We start from the raw sequence: 15,598 nt of genomic DNA on the forward strand, positions 1-15,598 counted from the left end.
CCCGCCTTAGTAGGAGTGGGATCTCTGCCAGGTGGGACCCCGCTGGCATCATCTGCCATCAGCCCGCCAAATTTGGGCCCCGCCCCACCCCGAGAAGCCCGCGCCGCCGCTGGCCGGCCGCAACGGTCGAAACCGCCTCGCGCGCGCCTCCTTACTAAGGCCGGCCGCGCGGCGCGGCATGGGAGGCCATCCTTTCCGACCACCCCGCCGCTCCGCCCCTCGACCGCGCTCCCGCTCACGCACGTCCTCGCACTCACCGGCGCCCCCCTCCCCCACGCTGGCCGCGGCCGCGATGGGGTGCGCAGCGTCGACCGCCGACGGGGCCGAGCCCCGGCGGCGAGGGTGGGCGCGGGCGCGGGCGCTGGGGCACAGCGAGGCGTCCACCTCGGGTCTGCTGGCGCCGCCGCCGCCGCAGCAGCAGGAAGGGCAGGGGCAGGAGGCGGAGTCGTCGTCCGGGGGCAGGAGGCGAGGGTGCAAGGTGGCGCCGGAGCCCAAGGAGCTGGAGGAGGGGACCGCCGCGCTTCCGCCGATGCCCGGCTCGCCGAGCTTCCGGTACTACTGCCAGAAGAAGACGGCTGCCGTCGACAAGATCGTGGCCGACGCCGACAACAGCGACGGCTCCGTCAGGATCAAAGGTACTTCAACTTAATTCGCGCACAGCTAGCTCTCCCCCTCCTTCTTGCTTGTCGTATCGTGAGCTCCATTGACGCTGACACTTCTCGAACCATCCTTCTCTCCTCCTCTGCAGCGACGGCGCGTCAGCTGAGCAATAGGAGCGAAATCTCGGCGACCAAGCCACGCGACTCCAACGAGGTACATGATCCATGTCATGTATTACATCTGCTAAAATTGCTCTGCACTCGCAGCTGTCAGCTGTGGTATATAGAGATATATTACATCTGCTAATTGCTGATAAATTAATTAATATGCAGGTTTCCCAACCTAAAGAGGGAAACAGATGGCTTAGGTTCAGTGGCTTGTCGGTCGTCGCTGCTGCTTGGTACAACTTGTTCAGCCGACAAAGAAGCAAGCCGTCGCCGCCTCCTGCTGCCGCTTCAGCTGCAAGCTCTCAACCCTGATCAGGCAGCGCTGTATGGGATCTTCTACATTTTACTACGTCTCAGCTTGTAAAAACACACACGCATTCAGTCATCGTTTATGATGCATTGATGCTAGCCTTGCATCACTTGCTGTTATTTTTCAACCTTGGTTAGTTGTCGTAAGCTAACCCCGTATTCGAGAAGCTGATTCTGTAAATGGTGCAAGGAGCATCAGCTCTGGACTGCTCCTGTTGTAGAGAAAATACAAATTAGTGTTGGGAAAGGAGGGCAATCTGGAAATCCATCCAAGCTTTGCGTAATTTGATTATCTGTACTTTTGAATTCTGCGTGCTCATGTAGCGGAAATGTCTGCGCAAGATTAAGATCATGTGCAAGTGTTTTAACAATCCTCTTGACCCTTTTCTTTTCTTTTCCCTCTGATTTCAATGCAGAGGTTTAAGATACAAATTTGTGAGGGTGTTCTCAGATCTTGCTCTCTGTTGCAGATGAAACTTTGTGATCCGTTATACAGAATAAATGCATTATACACAACTCTAGTTTATAGTACTAACTATACAAGGTAAAACCTATCAACTGTGGTTGAAATTCACCGGCTACTATCTAGCATCTATAAAAGGGTAAAGGGCAAAAAAAGGTAACATGATTAGGATGTCACTTGACTGCACCTACTGCATTTCTTCCTTTGCTTCTGAACTGCTCCCTATTCTTTCTTCTCACTTCCATTGGCTGCCCAAATGAATAAGGCCGGAATGCACCAATGAGAACGGTTGAAGGCGCCATGTTGAGGCTTGGTTTTGCCTTGTGCATGCCCTTCTTTGGGCTATTCAGGTAAGATTTCACGTGACCAAATATTAGACTTGGCATTTTCTTTAGCTCAACAACTGATGACGAGAAGAATTCTTCTGTGGCTCCATCAGCCAATGAATCTAAACTATAACCAATCGACGCATCCAAATGAGGCGGAGGAAATCTCTCAAGTTTGGTTGTGCTTGTGCTTGTCACCAACCTTGGTACCTGAAGATTAAATTAACACATTTCACCGTTTATTTGTGTTTTCTGTGTCTACATAGTTGCTTGAATGTAGCTTTTGATGTAAAAATATTGATGCAAACATTGCCAGGAGTGGTGGAAATTTGAGCATGATGATGTTGAGGTTTGAATCAAATTCTCGCAGAGGAAAAGGGGGAAAACATATGCACCTTTGGATTTGCTTGCGGCTTATTATTGGCATCTGGAGTAAAAACTCTGCGCCCAGGATTTTGTGATGCGTGCTGTCGGTTTCTGTGACGTTCTACTGACCCATTAACCCTCGACTTCCTGAAAAAGAACCACACGTTAAAGCTTTCCATGAACAAAAAAAAATATCTACAATAAATGCAAAGAGTAGCACCAAACCTTTTATGCTTCTCATACTTCAACTTCACGTCTCTTTCTTTGCATGGTGGATAGCGTGGAAGGCTCGATGGTTCACAGGCATATGGTTCTGTCATGAAGAACTGGATCCACAGAAAATAATAACTTGATAAGAACAGCTGAACAAAGGACCACTTATTTGTTTCCAACTAAAAAATTGATCTCTACGATACACGAATGCAAATTACCCTAATCCGTGCAATCATGATCAGATGTAGATTATTCTTTTGCATAATGTCTGGTCATAATTTATCTTTTATTTTTTTGTATTTGTTTGATGCAGCAGTTCATTTTAGATGCCTTGAGGGTGATAGGGTAGTATTAACCTCACTGTTCAGAGCATCAGTTGCAGTGCCTCTCATATCTGGGTCAATCGATAGGAGAGTCTCGAGAAGTGATAGGGTAGATGGTGGCACATCTTTAAATTTTTCAGCTAGGCACCGTTGATATGGTTTGAATGTAGGATGAGTGAACTTCATTTTCTCCCAGTAATCCTCTGATGGAGTACCACATAACTTGAAAACCTTGTGCAATTGTTCCACCTAAACAAACCACTTGTTAATAGACAAACCAAATGATACCCTGCATATCCAAGACACATTTCAGCAAGACCAAACCAAGTACCTCTGTTCTTCCGGGGAATATCGGCTCGCCAAGAAGCAGTTCTGCCAATATGCAACCCACACTCCAAAGATCAACACCGACACCATAGTGAGTTGCTCCTAACAAGAGTTCAGGTGGACGGTACCAAAGCGTAATCACTTGGCTAGTCATGGGCCGCACGTTCTCAGGATCATAAGAGGTGGCAAGTCCAAAGTCAGCTATTTTAAGAATTCCATCGCTGCTGACAAGTAAGTTCGAGGTCTTGATGTCACGGTGCAGAACACCATTGTTATGACAGTGTTCAATCCCGGAAAGTAACTGTTTCATGAAGCACTTCACCTGCAAACGAGGAAATACGATTCATGAGTACAAACATGTAATTTAAAAACAAGGCATACATTTGTCAGTAACCATGTATCTGGAAAACATCTCATAGTTGGACCCTTCCTTTTCAGAAAAAGAAAGTAATTAACAACCTTTCACAATTTCAAATGCTAGTGGGTCAATTTTTACTGAACCAGGTTGGCCCATTTCCATTTAGTCCAAACGGCAATACAGAGCTTGTTTTTTATACAGGATAACGAGATTCAGAGACAGGTTCCAGTCAGTTAACTGCAGCCAATGTTGACGGTTGAAATGACTGTAGTTCACAAAAGGCACACGGTACCTGTCAGTCAATTGGACTGGCGCCTGTGTTCAAACCTAGGAATACTATGCTTCACTTAGGGGGTGTTGGGATCCCGCTACTCAAATTTATGAGGTGTGTTGGGAGGATATTGCATGGGGTGTTCGGATACTAATAAAAAAATAAATTACATAATCCGTCAGTACTCTACGAGACGATTTTTTAAGCCTAATTAATCCGTCATTAGCACATGGTTACTGTAGCAAAACATTGTCAAATCATGTACTAATTAGGCTTAAAAGATTCGTCTCGCAAATTAGTTGCAAACTATATAATTAGTTTTGTAATTAGTCTATATTTAATACTCCATGTATATGTCTAAATATCCGATGGGACAGCGACTAAAATTTAGGAGTGGCAGCCATACACCCCCTTAGTCTAACAGATTTACAGGTCCACATCATTGTGGTGTACCAGTCTGATGGATTTGTTTGCTTCTTGCAAAAAGGCTAAAGCAGAATTCCACTTCTAATAATCAGTCAATGATGCTTCTTCCAGAACTAATGAAAGAAGTTACACATAGAAGACTTGTCTGAAAAATATATTCAGACAGCGCTACCGATGTCTCTGTTTCACTTCTTTTTTCTCCAACACCCGAGAGCTGCTTGTGTACCCTTTTATGCTCCGTCGAAAGAGGGTCAAATGAAGTTTAGAATGGCGCATGTTATGACATTAGTAAATAGTAACTTTAAGTAGTTCACAACGCATGCAATTTGGTTTCAGCAAAGAAACTCCATTGTTCAATTAGAGTCCATTCCTTTTCTGCAGTTGAATTCACAAGCACAGTAGTCCTGACCGCATTATCCTAAGCAGTAAGCAATCCAACAGCAAGACGCCAAATTTTCATTCTGTGTTAAGTTTTCTAATCGCAGACTACCAGGAAACCAAAAGATTGGTTAAACCCTCCACCTCACCAATCTGAAGTCTAGAATCCTAGGTAGACAAGTTATCAACCTTATCATGCATCACCAATGATTATAATTCGCATTGCTCATTTCACACGGTGATCAAAATATAATTCAGCTTTGGGAACTACTGTGCTCAAATTTACATGCACAGCGACAGTGACAGTGACCATACCTGAGGCAAGGACAAGCGGCGGCCGGAGGCAGTTGCGCAGGCGGTGAGGCCAGTCAGGTCATGCTCCATGTAGTCGAAGACGAGGTAGAGGGACGGCGCCGTGTTGAGGCGGGAGGTGACGAGGCCGTTGAGGCGGACGACGTTGGGGTGGTCGCCGAGGCGGCGGAGCAGGGCGATCTCCCGCGCCATGAACCGTGCGCTCTCGGCCTCGCCGACGCCATCCACCCGCACCTTCTTCAGCGCCACCACGCGGCCGCTCTCTACCTCGATAGCCTTGTACACGTTGCTGTACGTGCCCGAACCAATCTGCACGCATATAGCAGCAAAAGAAAGATCGTAAATGATATATTTTATTTTTAAAATCAAAATCGACCAGTTGGGCGAGGCAAGCAATGGAATTTAGTTGATTTGTTTCTATCCAACTGATCCAATCCATTGACTTGGTTCTTATAAAAAAAATAAAAAGAAAAGAAAAATCCACAACAAGTCGTTTCTTTGAAAAGACCGGAGAAGATAATTAGCAGGTACTCCAATTCAATACGAACGCATGCAAGTTGACTTTTCCATTCGTCCTTACGGATTAAGAATTCGTGTGACACGGACAACATATAAAGTATGAACATAAATGATGGAGCTGTGGGGCTTTTCAAATCTCAGAAGAAAAGCTGGGGATTAGTTCATCTTTGCATTATTTTCTCTCTTATAGATGCTTACGACTCATAACAGGACAGAAAAGAATCGATTGTTCTCTTCAGCTCAGAGCAAGGAAAAGAAAGGAGTTCCTTTTTCTTTTCTTCCAGCGAGTAGGTGATATGAGATGCTGACAACTCAATTACGACAACCAGAAAAAGCAAGAACTGAAATTACTCGCCGAATTCCGCAACCGACGATCGCGTATGACAAGCACGAACTAACAAATCGGAGCAACGGTGAAGAAAGGCAAGCTGAAATCTTTCCCCAACAACCCCCGATTCCCATGAAAACGCCGCTTTTCCGGTAATTAACTACTGCTGCTACCAAGGAAGCAACAAGCAAGCACGGGCGGCGCGCGGCGGAAAGGATCGCCCTCTCACCTTCTCGAGCTTCTGGAAGGCGTCGGCACCGCGGGGCGCCCAGCCGCGGAGCGCGTCGCCGGCGGCCTCGGAGAGCCAGAGCGGCCACCCGGACGCGTCCTTCTTCACCGCCGCGATGTGCTCCGGCTGCGGCGCCTGCAGCTGCACCTCCTTGTTGTCGTCTCCTCCCCCGGCGGTCGTCGCGGTGGCGCGGAAGAAGAGGGAGGAACCGGGCGCGGTGGCGAGCTTACCGAGGATGCAGCCCATCGCGGGGCCGCGTCATGTGCCGCGGGCGCGGCAGGTCGCCCACGGTGGCGGTTGCTGGGAAACGTAGGGAGGACGCGGGAAGGTGAGGGAGAGAGCGAAATGGGAGACCGTCTCAAGTCTCTGCTGCGTGCTGTGCTTTTGTGACGACGGTTTGGCACTCTGCATTTTTGACTATCTGGCAGAATATTACAGCGCCTTTCCCCCGCGCCTCCCCCCCCCCCCCCCCCCCCCCCCCTTTTCAAATTACGCGGACACCTATTTGAACGCCGATATGCAAACCCTACTTCCTACGATCATTTTCGAAAAACTGAGCCAACAAATCATAAAAATATGTTAACAGTGATGTCACTCTCTCGCAACAGACACGTCACCTATATCACAAAAATATATTAAATCATAAAATAATTATAAGAAAACAAGAATATTCGTGTCAAGTAGAGATTTTTTTTAACTGTCAAGTCGAGAACTTAAATTCATATATCAACTCGATTCTCATAATATTTTTTGTTAAAATTTTAGCTAAAATGTAAAGTTGTTTTTAGAGAATCCCTTTCTGTCCATTAAACTACACCAAAGTTCGAATTGGCAACCAAACTAAAAAAATAGATACTTTTGACCATCGAGTTATTAAAAATGGACAAATTGGCTATTTAGGTGGTTTCAAATGTGGTTTTTCTCTATATATTTTTCTAAAAATAATAAAAAAATCTTATTTATTCTCTAAAAATTATGACTTATCTATTTTAAGTAAAAACATACTAAACTTGCATTGTTTTTTCCAAATGATATAATTTATCTATTGTTTTTTTATTTATATTTAATGGATATTATTTGTTCTTTTTCTAGTATTTACATGTACATATCTGTTATTCATTGAAATTATTGTTTGGTAAATGAGCCAAATAATTTTTATTTTTGTCTAAATACTACTCCATCCATTCCAAATTATAATATGTTTTAGCTTTTTAAGATACTTTTTGTGTGCGTCTAGGTATACACTGTGTCTAGATACATGGTAAAAGCAATGTGTTTAGAAAAGTGAAAATATCTTAACTGAGGGAGTTAGAGTTCAAAATTTTGCCCTACAGAGTAAATAAAGTTCAAGTTAGACCTCTATCAAGGAAATCCTTAACAAGGAAATGGTCAACTAATTTCAAGATTCCATAATAGGCGTGTGCCAAGAAATGTAAAACAATTATCACCTTCTAGCTCAATACCATTTCCATTTTCGAAGCTAAACTTATATACATATTACAACGAATATAAAATTATGAAGGGATGATTGCGCTTATCTTTTGGTACATGATTTTATTCCCCATCTGTGATAATCAAAAATATTATAACAAATGTTGACCAAGTAGTACGGTGCACGATGTTTTTTTTCCTTACACAATTTTAACTAAGACTTTATACACAATTATATGAAATGACATGTCCAGGAGGATTCTTCCATGGAACTATATTTAGGACTAACATAATATAAAATGGGCCGCCTTCTACAGTTAAATCATGTGCTATCCCCAATAATCTTTTTTTTTTTAGAAACTGCTATCCCCAATAGTTAGGATTGGAATATTAGACAGTCGAGTTGATAGATGATGGGGGGGTCCCAACCGCCCGATCCGTTTGACAAGAAAAAAGGATCCCCCGGAATTAAAGGGTTCACACTTGACACGCAAAATTCAAAAGGTCATTTTTACACCTGAACAAACACATATATCAGTTCATATACTACTAGTAACTGGTAGCGTAAGTAAAATTCACTTAATTTCTCATCTACATGAACTCGCAGGTTCAGGATATTTTCTTTGCTATGGAACGGAGGGAGTACACACTCTCCCTGCCACATACCAGAAACAGTTTATTCTCCATTCCAAATAAGTTTCCAAATAGCTGCTACTTTTTTTCTTCTTCTTATGAACAACATCTGGATTCATTCTGGTCTTCTGGATCCGGTTTTCCACGCATGCGCTAGCGCGATGGACCTGCACCTCCTGCATGCATGCGCTGCACAGTAGCTATCAGAGAGTAGTAGGAAACGAAGGCATTTTTCCTTCAGGAGCAGAACTTGTTTCTCCTTCGGTTATACGGAATCTGATTCCTAGCCTCGCTGTTTCTTTGTTGTTTTCTACATGTCCGGAACCATTCCTGGTCAGGAAGGACCGGGAACGTCGTAACCGAACGGACCTTTAACAGTACGTAGTCCTTTTGCAGCCTTCTCCCTCACTTTCTTTCCTGCATCGATGGCCATTTTTCCCGATCCCTGAATCCTGATGGGTCGGAATCGTCGGGCACAGATCTCAGGGCCCGCGTTTGAGTTTGGTGCCAGTGTCTTCAGCTACCAGGCAGCGGCTAGCAGGCATGGCTTGAGCTTGAGCAAAAGTGCAGAGCAGCATGACAGTAACATCACAGTGCAGAGTACTCCGTAGTGTAGTGTAGACAGCCGTCAGCCGAGCCTAGTGACAGAGCAGGCGGCCAAACTTGAGTTGAGGTCACAGACAGGTGAGGGTTAGTTGCATTGCATTGCATTGCCGGACGAACCAGCAGCAGTTGCTTGCTGTTGGTGCACGACACAAGATGGCAATCATTATTGGGTCACACTGTATGTGGTAGTAGTGCTCTTCTCACTCACACACCAACAACCAGCAGGCATACCAAATCATTCCACGAGCGAATTAATCAGCTTCCATGTTGGGGTCTTCGTAGGTCTTAAGTCTTAACCGCCGCCGGCCTTCTCCTTGCGTGGGTTTGGCTTGGCTGAAACAGCTGAACAATATTCAGGCAGGCACTGAACGCTGAAGCTATCCATCCATGATCCATGGCCTACCCACTCTATTGTGCTAACTGTCCCAAGAGTACACCTGCATGCAAATTTAGGCAGTCGATTGGTGTGTCCAGTATAGTAAAGAGTAGTCTTTATCTCTCCTCTTAAAATGAAGTAGAAACCGATGAAGACATTATTTTCTACCTCACCGACTCCGGGTTCTCCGTACACTGTAGTGAGAAGCTGAAGCTGTTTTGGAACCGTGCAAAATGGGGTCTTACAGTTTCTTCATGACGATGATGTCCCTAAAAACAGTTTAGATACATGTAGGCTGTCGTAGATCATATCTAGCTAGCTGGTTAGGTTGTTAACGAGTTGCCGTCTATCTGTTTAGACGCGGCCCCGTTCGGCTTACCCTATATTCGGTCTATTCGGTTTTTTTTTCAGTCGAAACAATATTTTTCTCTCACAACAATTCAGCCAGAACAGTGTTTTTTAGCCAGTTTCAGTCAAAATTCTGCCAGCCGAACGGGGCGTAGGCCGGCTTATGATTACCGGCGAACAGTTGAACAACATCGATCCATCATCCATCCATCCATCCATATAAGATTCTCCAGGCATGCATGGCCGGCCTCTTCGATGATGGAGCAAATCGTGTTCACGAGAAAAGAAGGGGCAGAGAGTTGGATGCAGCAGGTAGCTAGTTTAGATGCATGCATGTGGTGGATAGGAACATCATCAACGCTGGTAAGGCTGTTAGTTAAGGAGTTGCCATCTGCGTGCATCCGTTCCACGGCACTGTTTACTTGCAACAACAGCGACGAACAGCCTAGGCGCCACCTGCGTTCTGCTCTGCAGCGACGACAACTAGCGGCAGCACAGTACTGTGCTGTGCCCCCCCTCCTGCTGAACTGCAGCAGTTACTACTCTCTGACAGAAAGACAAAACAACCTTGTCGAGAGTGTAATCGTCTGGTAATAACCTCTGTTTCTAATTTCCCTCCTCGGTGTTAACGAACGAACGCTGCCAAATCAAAACGTAATGGTTACAGTGATGTTCCTGGTCGCATGTAGTATGAGAAGTCAATTCCCTCGTATATATAAAAAGGATTGTTTTTGAAGGACCGGAAACGGCGACCAGAGTAGGTGAATAGGAGCCTCAAATTTCTTTTGAAATCTTCGACCACTGTTCCAACATCAATCTCCAAAAAGCATACACGAAAGACTTGATGACCACGACCCTAGAGAAGGGTGGATACTCCCTCAGAACACAGCGGGTCACCACAGAGCAAACGGAACACAGATCGAAGCCCAAACGAGCAAACTCCCAAAAGAAAACAGCACTTCTCCTGCAAATATCGGACACGTCCGGTATTATATCGGACACGTACGGTATTTTCGGACACGTCCGGTATGATCTCGGACACGTCCGGTATTTTCAGCAGCAAGCTGACCAAAAGAGAAAAATCTAAAACCCCGTCAAATTGTGTCCAAAAATCATGAAATTTTAACCATAGCTCTTTAGACACCAAGGGAAGGTCTTCACCAAATTTCAGCTCAAAACTCTAAAGTGAGAAATATCGGACACGTCCGGTATGAACGAGCAGTTTCTCGAGAAAAATCAAATTAAGCCATAACTTGATCAAATCAACTCCAAATGACTTGAAACTTTGCACAAGGGTTCACAAGCGAGTAGAAAGGCAACCTCTAAAGGATCATGGCCCGAAACAAACTCTAACTCCGTGAATCGAAGGAATTGAAGAATCCCCCAAAAAATAGGTCAAGAACTTAAATTGCTCGGATCTGCGATCTCGTGAGGAATTAGTGGATTTTCTTTGGTGAAAAGCTTCTACTCATGTCATTGATCGATCCAAGGCAACGAGAACGAACCAAAACCATCCCAAAACGAAAAAACGAGAGGGGAAACAAGAAGGGACAAAAGGAGCTCGTGAAGAACATCAAAATCACATCAAGAACACGACTACATCATGAATCCCGGAGGGCATACGATGGTTACGGCCACCGATTCCTTCAAAACCAAGTTACAATTTGAGTTGTGGACCTCTCTCATACATCGGAGCAAACTAGAGGAAGAAATCCTAAAGGAGAAAATGAAAACTGGAGGAGGTGAGGGAGATGGGGGCTCCCTCATCCTATTTAACAGGGCTATTACACATTCCTAGTTTTGCCCCTGGATAAAAATGAGTTGAACCGCTAAGCCCAAGGACGTTGTTGTCCAACCCGGTGTAATCTTGATCCGACGGCCACCGCGCCTTCTCATCGATAGCTTCGCCTCGACGCGAACTCCCCGATGTCGCCACGTGCCATCCGTCCCTCCTCGGAACCTCCGCCCGGGTTTTGAGGCCCAAACCCGTAAACCGTCCATCCGATGGTTTTGAGGTCCAAACCATCAAACCGTCCACGAGTAGCGTACTCCATACGCGTCCTCCGTCATCCGACGCGTGTCACCGCCGTCCTCGACCGGCTGGCCCGCCAAGTCCTCCTGAGCCTCGCTCGACTCACGCGTCCGCCGTCTTGACCCAGTCAACACCGTCACTCCATGTCTTCTTGCACTTGTCGATGTCCCAAGTGTCAGCCACCGCGGCTAGTCACCCGGCCTCTGGGTCCCTCGGTCCAAGCCTCACGTCCGTCCTTCACCGCTCCCGGTCTGTCGGCACGGCACGTCCTCCTTGACCTTCACCTCGCCGTCGACCACCACATCCGAGCTCCACACCTGCACACAACACAAGCCAAAAGACATGTAGCACACATAGCTTTCACCATGGTAGGATTAGTCATCACTCAACCTACTTCGTGGATCACATTGACAATCACTCATCACAAAATAAACACACAAGGGTACTTGTCAACTTTGTGTTCGCAATCTCCCCCTTGATGAGTGCATTGTCAACACCAATACACGATCAGCTTGAGCAAAAGAAAAAGAAGAAGAAGAGAAAAGAAAGAACTCACCCAAATGACCAAAAGCCAAAGAAAAGCCAAAAACCGGGTCATTTAAAAATGAGCAAAACTTGGTCCCCAAAGACATGGGCAACGGCTCGACGCAACCAAGTGAAACAAAGCTAGCCCTCAAGAAGAGGCAACGGGCTCAACACCACTAGCAAAGCTCGAAAAACCGAAAAACTGCTAGACCCTCCAGAAGAGGCAAAGGCTCAACACATCTAGCAAAACACCTCAAATGCAACTCTCCCTGAACAAGTGCAATCTCTCTCAAATGAATGCATATCTCTCAACTTTAAGTGAAATTAGAAGTTTCTTCCCCTTGTGTCATTGTGAGTGTGAAAAACTTCTCCCTCTTGTTGACACATGCACTTATCAAGCTAGAGCCCAAAGATTGCATCTCCCCCTCAAATCATGCTATGAATGTAGAAATGCACGAATGCAGAAGCTTCAAGATTATAGTAAGTAGATTGAAAAGAGGCTCTAGTTAATGCTGTCATGTATATATAGCAACACATACAAGTGCTAGCAAATGCTCAAAGTGACCAAATGAGATGAAATATGGCATTTAAGCAATTTTGATCAAGTTTGAGCAATTTTAAAAGAGGGTTCACCACCAAAGGAGCACATAGCAAAAATAGACAGGAGATAGACCTTGTGCTACACATGTATGCAAAGTGAACTACCCCAAACAAAGTTCACACATCATGTCATGAGACAAACTTGTGGTTTGATCAAATTTTAGACACCAATTGAAATTTATCAGAGTTATGCAGCTTATTACCAAAGTTTGTCAGACAAGTGTGTGCAGGAGGTTATCTGTGCCATCAAAACCTGACTTAGCGACCATGTCAAGCCTATGCCAAAGGCAATCAGAAGCTTAAGACAATGATCTCGGTATCCATTACAGAGCTCAAGTTCACCAATGAGTGCAATTTGGAGCTGTCTCGATACTCTGACATAGGATAGTACAGACCCATCCCGATCTTTTCAAATCACTTAGTTTGATTTTCAAGTTTTCGCACGAATTCAAGTTTCTCAAGCAAGTGTGTAACTCAAGGTATGAGCCATAGCAACTAAGCATATATATGAAGCAAGAAAAAGATCTCGACACATTCTACACATGCTAGTGCCACAAGTAGTGGTGAACACATTTCATGTTTCAATAAGTTTTAATCAAGTTCACAGTTTGGAAAACAAGCTTAGCTCATAACATGCATCAATTGATCAAGAGGAGCCTAAGCCAAAAGCACATCATGTATATCCATAACATCCCCAACAAGAGCATAGTGTCAATCTAGCTACTATAAGGATGAAGCTCAGGATGCAATATGATACATGATGATATGATATGCAAGTATGATATAAAAACAAAAACAAAGGCTAAACTACAAAGAAAAGCAAAACTAGAATACAACAACCAAAGTTTCTCTCCTCTAAAAAGGGAAACAAACTCCAAGCTCCCCTTGCAAGCGAGCAAACTGGGCTTGGTCAAGTGGTTTGGTGAAGATATCTGTGAGCTGGTTTTGGGTATCAATGTGGTGCAGATCAATATCACCTTTCTCATAGTGGTCACGCAAGAAGTGAAAGCGAACTTATATGTGCTTTGTCTTTGAGTGAAGGACTAGGTTTTTGGCTACACTTATGGCACTAGTGCTGTCACAAAACAAAGGCACTCGCCTAAACTCTAACCCAAAGTCTCTCAGAGTAGCTATCATTCAAAGCAATTGGGAACAACAAGCAGCAGCAGCAACATACTCTACTTCTATGGTGGATTGGGCGATGCTAGACTGCTTGCGAGAAGACCAAGACACAAGAGAAGATCCAAGAAACTGATAAGTCCCCGAAGTGGACTTCCTCTCAACACGACAACCAGCATAATCCGCATCAGAATACCCGCAAAGAGAAAGAGAGGAGGAGGCTGAAAACCAAAGACCAAACTCGGGTGTGAAACGAAGGTACCTGAGGATCCGCTTGATGGCTTGACGATGAGACGTGCGTGGCAAAGACTGAAAGCGCACGCACAAGCAGACTGTGAACTGGATGTCCGGTCTCGTCGCCGTTAGATATAGCAGGGACCCGATCATGCTTCGATATTCCTTCTGGTCCACGCCTTCTCCCTCCTTGTCCTCATCCAGGGTCGTCGTGGTTGACATAGGCATCGAAAGAGGCTTGGCCTCACCCATATCAAATTTCTTGAGCACGTCCTTGGTGTACTTGCCTTGGTGCACGAACGTCCCCTCACGAGTTTGCTTGATTTGTAGCCCGAGGAAGAAAGTCAATTCGCCCATCATGCTCATCTCAAATTCCCTGCTCATAGTATCTGAAAACTTAGCAACAAGAGCATGAGAAGAGCCACCAAAGATTATATCATCCATGTATATCTGAACCAAAAGGATGTCTATGCCTTGCTTGAGGAGGAATAAAGTCTTATCTACGGAACCCATCCTAAAACCCTTATCAAGCAAGAAAGCTTTCAAACGCTCATACCAGGCTCTCGGGGCTTGTTTCAAACCATACAAGGCTTTGTGGAGTTTAAAAACATGGTTGGGGTACTTTGGATTTTCAAAGCCAGGGGGTTGCCTCACATAAACCTCTTTCTCTATGTACCCATTCAAGAAGGCACTCTTTACATCCATCTGATACAGCTTGAACCCTTTCGAAGCTGCAAATGCTAAAAGAATCCTAATGGCTTCTAGACAGGCAACAGGAGCAAAGGTTTCTTCATAGTCTATTTCCTCTTTTTGGCAAAAAACCCTGAGCCACTAATCTCGCCTTGTTTCTCACCACCACCCCATCCTCACTCTGCTTGTTCTTGTAAACCCACTTTGTACCTATGGGGTGGCACTCTGGTGGAGGTGGAACTAAAACCCACACTTGGTTCCGCTCAAAGTTCTCTAACTCCTCGTGCATAGCATTAACCCAATCGGCATTAGATAGTGCGTGTCCAATATCTCGAGGCTCAAAAGAAGCTACGAAAGCAGAATGAGCGAAATGGGAAATATGATAAGACTTGGAACGCGTTACCCTTTCGTCGATGTCGCCGATCATGGTCTGAGGAGGATGGCATCGCTGGATATGTTGAGGTGCACCCAAAGACGAAGTCGCCTCCCCCTCATCCATAGCTAGGGCCTCCTCAGTCGATTGAGGAAGCGGCTCGCATGGACCCCATGAAGTAGAGGTGGAGGGCTCGGGGCCGTGAGCCGAAGTGGTCGAAGCTGGCTCGATCGGGGTAGCTGGTTGAGATGGCTTGGGATCATCCCAATCGATGTCATCGTCATCCTCAACGAAAATGTTGTCACCCATCTCTTCATCACCTGCACGTTCAAAGACAGAAATAGAAGAGGGCATGGTTTCGTCGAAGGTGACTTCACAAGTCTCCACGACACGGTTAGTCTCAAGATTAAGCACACGGTATGCATGTGAATGAGAAGCGTAACCGAGGAATATACCGTCTGAAGATCTAGATTCAAACTTGTCAAGATTACCTTGCTTAAGAATGAAGCACCTGCAACCGAAGACTCGAAAATGACTCACCTTGGGTGGACGCCCAAACCGCAACTCATAGGATGTCTTCTTTAAGAAAGCACGAAGAAAAATGCGGTTTGAAACATGGCAGGCGGTGTTGATGGCTTCGGCCCAGTAACGCCTAAGAGTCCTATGCTCATCGAGCATCGTCCTGGTCGTTTCAACCAAAGTCCAATTTTTGCGCT

At 45.4% G+C, this 15,598-nt stretch overlaps 2 protein-coding genes across 2 annotated transcripts; one reads left to right on the top strand and one right to left on the bottom strand.

Moving 5' to 3' along the window:
* Nucleotides 1–135: 135 nt before the first annotated feature.
* On the top strand, nucleotides 136–1,244 carry LOC136451047 (uncharacterized). Its single transcript, XM_066451784.1, has 3 exons — nucleotides 136–635; nucleotides 749–813; nucleotides 933–1,244. Exons 1-3 carry the CDS (start codon nucleotides 179–181, stop codon nucleotides 1,077–1,079), a joined length of 669 nt encoding a protein of 222 aa, XP_066307881.1. The 5' UTR covers nucleotides 136–178; the 3' UTR covers nucleotides 1,080–1,244.
* Nucleotides 1,245–1,436: 192 nt separating this feature from the next.
* Nucleotides 1,437–6,314, bottom strand: LOC136451045 (probable serine/threonine-protein kinase At1g54610). Its single transcript, XM_066451783.1, has 7 exons — nucleotides 5,916–6,314; nucleotides 4,843–5,148; nucleotides 3,099–3,416; nucleotides 2,801–3,016; nucleotides 2,457–2,557; nucleotides 2,261–2,378; nucleotides 1,437–2,075 (listed from the first exon to the last, which is right to left on the bottom strand). The coding sequence occupies exons 1-7, from the start codon at nucleotides 6,159–6,161 to the stop codon at nucleotides 1,713–1,715; spliced, it is 1,668 nt and encodes a 555-aa protein (XP_066307880.1). The 5' UTR covers nucleotides 6,162–6,314; the 3' UTR covers nucleotides 1,437–1,712.
* Nucleotides 6,315–15,598: the final 9,284 nt, after the last annotated feature.

The sequence above is a fragment of the Miscanthus floridulus genome, chromosome 5, assembly GCF_019320115.1.
Source record: "Miscanthus floridulus cultivar M001 chromosome 5, ASM1932011v1, whole genome shotgun sequence".
NCBI lineage: Eukaryota > Viridiplantae > Streptophyta > Magnoliopsida > Poales > Poaceae > Miscanthus > Miscanthus floridulus.

Bases quoted from the DNA above. Each gene is read 5' to 3' on its own strand.
- LOC136451047 (XM_066451784.1), top strand. From the start codon at position 179: ATGGGAGGCCATCCTTTCCGACCACCCCGCCGCTCCGCCCCTCGACCG. The intron at 636-748 runs GTACTTCAACTT...CCTCCTCTGCAG, and splicing joins CGGCTCCGTCAGGATCAAAG to CGACGGCGCGTCAGCTGAGC. The intron at 814-932 runs GTACATGATCCA...ATTAATATGCAG, and splicing joins AGCCACGCGACTCCAACGAG to GTTTCCCAACCTAAAGAGGG.
- LOC136451045 (XM_066451783.1), bottom strand. From the start codon at position 6,161: ATGGGCTGCATCCTCGGTAAGCTCGCCACCGCGCCCGGTTCCTCCCTC. The intron at 2,558-2,800 runs GTTAATACTACC...CTGTGGATCCAG, and splicing joins CTGATGCTCTGAACAGTGAG to TTCTTCATGACAGAACCATA. The intron at 2,076-2,260 runs GTGCATATGTTT...TTTAATCTTCAG, and splicing joins AGCCGCAAGCAAATCCAAAG to GTACCAAGGTTGGTGACAAG.